This window comes from Narcine bancroftii, chromosome 11 (genome assembly GCF_036971445.1).
Source record: "Narcine bancroftii isolate sNarBan1 chromosome 11, sNarBan1.hap1, whole genome shotgun sequence".
NCBI lineage: Eukaryota > Metazoa > Chordata > Chondrichthyes > Torpediniformes > Narcinidae > Narcine > Narcine bancroftii.
In genome coordinates, this window is record NC_091479.1 from 23,576,821 (window position 1) to 23,584,486 (window position 7,666).

Genomic DNA, 7,666 nt, shown 5'->3' on the forward strand with positions numbered 1-7,666 from the left:
TTTTGCTGGAGAAAAACTGTCATTAGCCCCTGTCCTTCCGAGTCATGAAACCGTGCACATGACGAGTCAATGAAGGACGATTCAAACAGCGGTTTCCAAAACAATTTCTTTCCACCCACATTTTCTTTCCATCTTACTAAGCACCGACGGCAGAGGGATTACTTAAAGTGGGAAGAAAACCGCTGTTTGAATCATCCTTCATTGACTCGTCATGTGCACGGTTTCATGACTCTGAAGGACATGGGCCAACGACAATTTTTCTCCAGCAAAATATTTCAGTAGCAATTGGGTCCAGAGCAGCGATTCTCAACCTTCCCTTCCCACTCACCTCCCACCTTAAGCAATCCCTTACTAATCACAGGTGAGTGGGAAGAGAAGGGTTGAGAACCACCGATTTTAGAGACTGTATCAGGTCCTTCTAGGCCAGGGGATGGCACCTCCCCTGTGACCAATGAACCCACTAACCCGCACACCGTTGGAAGGTGGATAGAAACCCACGCAGATACGGGGAGAACCTCCTGACAGGATTGGAACCCCGGTCACTGGCCCTCACCCCTTATCTCCAAAGGGAAACAAATGGGGACAGTGACACTCGTGTCTTTACAAGGCACAAAATAGAACATTTATTATTCAATTAAAATACTATTTTCACATAAATTCACTTTGTTTTCTGCAGAGATCTTGCTGGCGGAGGGCTGCTTCCCCGGATACCGTGGAAGGAATCAAATCGAACCTTGGGTGGGCATTTTCTGCATCCCCCCCCCCCCCCCCCACCGTTCCATTTTCACGGCTCTGCGACCCCTTGGCCCTTTAGTACATGTAGAGGTGGCGGATTGTCGCCGCTGCTTGGAGTCGGACAGTCTTCACCGGATCGGAGAGCAGAGCACGGATCTGCCCGCACACGGAGTCCGCGGTGGGGTGCAGGGCGAAACGCGCCGCGCCGTGGCCCATGAGCAGCCCCGCCAGGCTGACGGCGTTGGCCCTCATCTCCGGCCGGGGGCTCCCGAAGAAGGCTGCGCAGCTGATGATGTGGTCGGCCAGGCTGCCGGCCGAGTCTTCGCTCAGGCGGTCGGAGACTCGGCTCAGGCGCGCCTCGTCGCCCAGCGCGCCGCCCTCCGGCCCCAGCTCCTGCAAGCGCTGGCCGGCGTCCCCCGACCCCAGCAGGATTAGCAGCGACTCGCAGACTTTGGCCACCTCGCCGGTGTGCTCGTTGAGCTGCAGCAGCGAGGTGACCAGCGCTGGACGGAGGTGCTCCCTGAGCGCACGGTTCCCTTGGGTGCGGCCAAATCGGACGAGCCTCCCGAGGACTTGAAACGCGGGAACTCTCATGCTCTCATGCTCGTTTTCCAATAAAGGTTGAATTGCAAGAGCCACATCGATCAGAATGCAATCACCAAAATGCTCTTGCAGGGAATCCAGGACTTTGGAAATACTGGACAGGGCTTCAACAGCCAGGAGATGATTGGATTTCCAATACTTGTGTATCACGGCAATCAAGGCGGAGAGAAGTTTCGTGGAGTATTTTCCAATGTTTTGGGCGGCTCCGTTGGCAGCGTTTCCCAACCCCCTGACAGCAAGTCGCTGGACGGTGGGAGAAGGGTCAATGAGACACCGGAGCAGGGTGCCCACCAGGGTGTCCGCGAGGGACAGGTCCAGCACCATCGGGTGGTGCACGATCTGGGCGAAGCAGGCCACCACGGCAGCTCTCTGCCCCTCCTGCCTGTGCGCCAGGAACGGGAGGAGCTGCTCCACCACGCCGACCAGATGCGGCGCGCCCACCCCGCCCGCCAGCAGCATGAACCCCTCATGGTGGCTGGCCGGACTCCGGATCAGATCCCAGACCTCCCGTCCCGCCACGTGGCTGCCCTCCCCGCGCCTCAGGAGGGCGTGGAGGATTTCCACGGCGTCCCCGCCGGCGGCCAGGGGCTGGGGAGTGGTCAGGGACTCGCGGGGGCAGATCTGGACGCGGGAGCTGAGGTGGAGCAGGATGACGCTGAACAACTGTGGGTAGAGGGGGTGGGTTGCGCTTTTGGAGCCCGGGGAGCAGATCATGGTCCGAAGGGCGCGGAGAACAGGTTGAAGGTCCTGCGAGTGGCCATCGCTCATCAGCTGTAAGCAGCCGAGTAGGTATTTGATGGTGGTTCTGGCGAGTGCATCGTCCCTCAGGAGCGATCTCCATACGGCATCCATGTGCAGGGGAGGCTGGCGGCGGAGGAGATGGGGCAAAACCTGCAGGGTGCGTTGGGAAGCCAGGGCGGAGATGGAGTGGAGCAGCAGCCTCGCTACCCGGGGCTGCGTGACCGAGTCCAGCTGGCGACACAGAAACTCGGCGACGCGTGGCACCTCGCTCAGGGCGGCTCCGCGCTTCCGAACGAGGACGTGGGTGACCACCGAAGCCGCCCAGGAGCCGTTCAGCCGCTCGTCGGTCAGCCCCGCCGAGACGGCCAGGAGCAGGGCGGTCACTCGGCGCGGCGACACGCGGGCGGCCAGGACGTTGCCGAGATCCACGCAGCCACGATAGAGAGCCCCCCGGGCGGCTTCCCGCAAGCCCCCCATCAAGCGCTCCACCTCCCTGTGGTCGCGGTCCGCCGGGGAGCCTTCCAGCAGACACAGGAGGGTGCACACGCACTGGACGGCCAGTTCCCTCGCCACGCGTGACGGGTCCGTGCACCGCGCCACCATGTATCCGATCAGGGCCACGAAGCCGGCAGCCTGCTGGCTGAAGTCAGCGGCGTCCAGGTAAAACTCCAGGAGGTGTAGAGTCGCCATCAGGGATGTCTCTCGATGGTGCATTTTGCTGGATTCCATCCAAGGCACCAACGCGCCGAAGACCCACTGGAGCCCAGTGGGCGACAACTCCAACGAGAGGAGCCGCTTGAGGAGATCGTCGAGAGGCAGCAGGGCTTCGCTGGAGATCTCCTCGCCCGCGGAGAAGGTGCGGGCCAGGCACAGCCGGACCAACTCGCCGTGCTCCCTTAGGGCGGACGCCGGCTCCGCCGCCAACAAGCGGCCGCTCGCTCGGATCGCCGCCGCCGCCCCCGCGCCCTCGGCCCGGACGAACCCCTCCAGGAGGGCCAGCAGCTCCGTTTTCCTCGGCAGTCCGCCGGCCGGCTGCCCTTTCCCGGTGAAAGCTCTGGCCAAGAGGCTAATCGTCTGGATCAGGCTGAGCTGCAGGCTCGAGTCCGTGACCTGGACTCTCATTCCCCAGATCTTGGGGTTGAAATGGTTCAGGACATTGGGCAGGATGTCCCTCTCTATTCGGGCCACAATCTTGTCCTGGGGGCAATGCAGGACTAAATACCCGTAGCATAAAATGAGAGTGCTTTTCTCATGAATGATCTCGATGCTCTTCTGATCTTTCATGATCTGGTAGAAAGTTGCAGTCTTCCTGAAGACGCCCAGCCTGGAATAAGCTTTCAGAACAGTTAGGACGATGTCCAGGTGAGTTTGGGCACAGTAGCCAATTCCAGTGGCCAGGCCTTCTCTCTCCAAGTCTTGGTCATGACGAACAGCCCGGAGCATGGCTTGAAGCTTCGCCCTCACCACCTGCTGGCTTTGGGTGTGTTGCAACACGACACCGAGGCACTTGGACGCAAACCCCTTCTGCTGCGGGGACGAGCGGCCCTGCCTGGCCATCTCCTCGGCCAGCCGGACGATCCAGGCTTCCTCTTCGATCGCCTCCAGGGTCTGGGCCAGCAGCTGCAGTAGCCTCCGCTCCCAGCGGCCTTGGACCACCAGCTCGGGACCCCCGCGCAGGCGATCGACCAAGGGCGGGAGCTCCCGGTCCCACAACTTGACGGCCGCCGGGTGGATGTTCAAGCCCAGGACCCGGAGTAAGGCGAGAGCAGGGGCGCCGCGACCCTCCCCCTCGAGGGGCGAGGAAGACACGACCAGCAGGCGGGCCAGCAGGGTCTGGGGGCTGGGGAGCTGGGCGTGCTCCTCGTAATTCAAGACGAACTCCGTTTCTCCCCCTTGCTGCTTCTTCCAGCCGAGGTGCGCCAGGGCGCCGCAGACCGCCGCCAACGCCCCGGTGCACCGTGCCGGGGTCACCAGCTCCAGCAGCCGGGGCCAGAGAAGGTCGTCGATCACCTGCGCCTTGGCTAATCTCTCCAACAGCCTTTCGTACAGGCGCCGCAGCTCCCCGTCCGTGACTGCGCCGCCCCGTTCCTCCGTGGGGCCCCCGCCCTCCTCCCCTCCTCCCGGGGCAAGGGCGCACTGCTCCACCAGAAACCTGATCAGCTCCCCCCCTCCCTGCAGCGCCAGGTAGTTGTGGCTGGCCAGGGTGTAGATCACCTGGCTGAGGAAGCCTTTCACCCGTTTGCTGCACCTCAAAACCGGCTGGGCCATGCAGTTCATGACCTGATGCTTGTACCTGTCCATGGTGGAAGGAACCGCGTTGATCAGGTGGTTCACCACCGCCAAGCCCCCCAACTGAACGTGCTCGTTGGAGGCTTCCAACTGGAGCAGAAGGAACTTCATTATTTCCTGGGCGTGGGCGGGAGTTAGAATCTGAAAGCAGCCCAGGATTTTATTTTGAAGGTCTTCTGACCCTGGGCTGCTGGGTTGATCCATGGCCAAGCAGATTTGCCGGTGAAGGGTGGTGAGCAGGTTGTCCAGGTGAGGTAGTAGCAGTTTGCTGTTCCTGTCCTGGGCTGAGTGCAGTATTCCGCCCAGGCCCTTGGTGATGGAGAGGTCGCTGTGGGTCTTCTGGAACAAGGAGAGGATGGTTGGTATGAGAGTGGGCAACTCATTCTCCACCTTGAGGCTGGGCAGCAGGTAAATGACCTGCCCCATTGCTTCCACTGCCCACGCGACCATCTTGGGGTCGCTTGAGTTCGACCAGGAATGGAAGAGCACGTCGAAAGCGCTGGAGAGCTCACTCGCGCACGGATTCTTCCTGGTTGGCGGGGGCGGGACTGAGGCATACGTGAGAATACTCTTGCTGAAATGGCCCAAGGCGTAGCACATAACCCACTGCATTCTCCTGCACACCTCCTGATGCATCAGACTGAAAAGAGTTCCCAGGACTGGCTTCAGCAGAGGGACAACGCTGAACACGTTTTCAGAGCACAAGTTTGCCAATGTTAAGATCACGTAGAAGTTAGCCTGGGTGCGTCGCTCCATCAATGGTTGCAGTTCCGTGAAAACTTCCGTTGGAAAATTGGAGCCCAGAGTAAGCAAGAGTTTGCTTGCGGTTTCTCGGTGACTGTCGTTTATGCCTGTTAGTTTGGACATTTCCACTGAAGCCATTGAGATGATTTTCTTGGACAGCGAGCGGCTTAAATGCCCAGTGTTCCCTTTCAGAATCGATGTAATACTCTTCAGCAAAGTTGTTCGCTGCAACAAAGGCACGCTCTGGTGCTCCGCCAGGAACTTGTGAAGGAAAAGGAGGACCCTCTTTCGTTTGGTCTGGCCCAGTTCCTGCAAGGACCCGACGACCCTCAGCCGGACCAGCTCGCTGCGATCAGGACCCAGGCCCAAGACTGCACCCAGCCAGGCTTCCAACTTCATTGTCACTCCTTTCTATACCTCCCAGGGACCGGAGGTCCACCTGGCGCCACTCTCTGCACGAGATGCCTCCCCAGGGAACTTGGCTCCTTGCACACTCTGAACGACAAGGATCCGAGCTCCAAATAAATTATCCAGTCCTGCGCAGAACAAAATATTTTTCTTTGGGAGGTCTGAAAAACTGTTCAAAAACCCTTTGGATTCCCTAATTCCCATTTATTCACCAGCTGATTGCAAGCCAGTTATTTAAACTACATTTCCTTCCTGTTGTTAAATTTGGTACATCTTCTGCAACTTTAATATTTAACATGTGGGTAGGAAGTTACCCATTGGTTTAGATTTAGATTTAACTCTGGAGGAATGGAATCTGAGAGTGTTTACAGAGGGAGTATTGATGTGAGCACGGTCTTGTTGACCCCAGTAACATTTGAAAGCATCGACTTGGCTCTTGAGCACACTTACGAAATGAAGTCCTCACTCTGAGCTTGCTGGGCTTGTCCTCTCGGATTCTGATCGTTTTGAACCACGTTGGTGTCTTGAAAAATGTTGCTGTCAAAGTAAAACAGAATTGATGTTAGATTTGCAGTTCCATCTGTTCAGACTGTGAGGCTGCCTTGACCAACAAGCCCACATTTCAATCCAGCCTGTGGTATGATCACCATCTTATTGTGAGGTCATGAGACTCGAGCTGTTACATGACCTCCAGGAGATGACCTCATGACTGAGGACAAGCCTCTAAGGGCCAGGGCCACTTAGAAATGAGCTTTAAAGTATTTTTCAGACTCCACGTGTGGGCCACACCATCATCTGAGCTACTGTTTTAGAAATGGAAAACTGAATTCTAAAGTAAATCTCAAAACTTCTGCAAGCACACTGGAGGAACTCAGCTGGTCGAACAGTGTCCTTTTATGTTCTAGTCATCCAGCCCATAGGTCGATGATGCCTCCTTTCAGCCAGTTTGTGGGGTTTGAAAGAATGCCCCATTCCTCAGAAAGGAACAGCGTGTGCGTGTGAATGGATTGAGGGGAGTCGGGTAGTACAGGTCCAGACCCACCCTCTCCACATCCTGTCCCTGATCCAGTGGCATGGTAAGGTCCAAGATGGCTGTGGGGGGGGGGGGGGGAAGGGTAAGTTCTGTTGCAGTGAACGCTCAGACCAAGCTTCAATGCAAGGGATGCCTTTCACGGCACGTGTCTGCTAGACAGCCGTTGCCCCTACAAGAGGGTTCGTCCGCCCTTTAACACTCATGTTTTTTCATCCCGCAGGGTGTCTAGCCACCCTGTGCAACAGGCAAGCCTGTTAGGGGGGAGCCGGTTTAGTCCCTGACCACCTGACCATGCAACAGGTTACGTGATATCAGTAGCACTCAGACGAGTGATCTGATCTGCGTGTGGCAAAGGTAAAGATACATAACTGGCGTTTTGGGCTTGAGCCGTTCATCAAGGTATGGAAGAATGTCAGAACAAAAGGGTGGGGAGGAAAGGAGGGGGGAAAAAGCGGAATGGGGGGTGAAACAGCAGTGATGAGGGGAGGAGGAATGGCTGGGTGGGGGAAGGGGAAGGCGGGGAGAGCACTGGAAAATCTGCAAAGGGGAGGGGGAAAAAGGTGAGCTGGTTTAGCAGAAAACGAAGTCAATGTTAATGCCATCTGGCTGGAGGGGGCCCAGACGGAAGATAAGGTGTTGTTCCTCCAATCTGCGGGTGGTACAGAAGGCCATGGACAGGCATGCGAGTCTGGGAGTGAAATAGTTGGCTACTGGGAGGTCTCTGTTGTAGCAGAGGGAGTGGAGGTGCTCAGCGAAGCGATCTCCCAGTCTGCGGCTGGTCTCTCTGATGTAGAGAAGGCCACAAAGGGAGGACGTGAAGTGTGGTGAGGAAGGAGGTGTGGGTGCAAGTGTTGCACCGACTGTGGCCACGGGGGAAGGTGCCGGGGGAGGGGGGAAGGGGGTGATAGTTGGGGAGGGATGAGTGCACGAGGGAATCCTGGAGTAAGTGGCGGAAATGCTGGCAGATAATGTGTTGGATGCAGTGGCCAGTGGGGTGGCAGGTGAGGAAGAAGGGAATTCTAAGTTTGTCGCATGGGATGGGGGGGGGGAAGGGCAGATGAGCAGGAAATGGAGGGGATGTGAGTGAGGGCTGAGTTGATGGTGGTGGAGGGG

At 57.7% G+C, this 7,666-nt stretch overlaps 1 protein-coding gene across 1 annotated transcript; it reads right to left on the bottom strand.

Moving 5' to 3' along the window:
- Positions 1–599: 599 nt before the first annotated feature.
- On the bottom strand, positions 600–5,977 carry LOC138745667 (maestro heat-like repeat-containing protein family member 1). Its single transcript, XM_069902921.1, has one exon. The coding sequence runs from the start codon at positions 5,509–5,511 to the stop codon at positions 811–813; it is 4,701 nt and encodes a 1,566-aa protein (XP_069759022.1). The 5' UTR covers positions 5,512–5,977; the 3' UTR covers positions 600–810.
- Between the last annotated feature and the right edge of the window lie 1,689 nt (positions 5,978–7,666).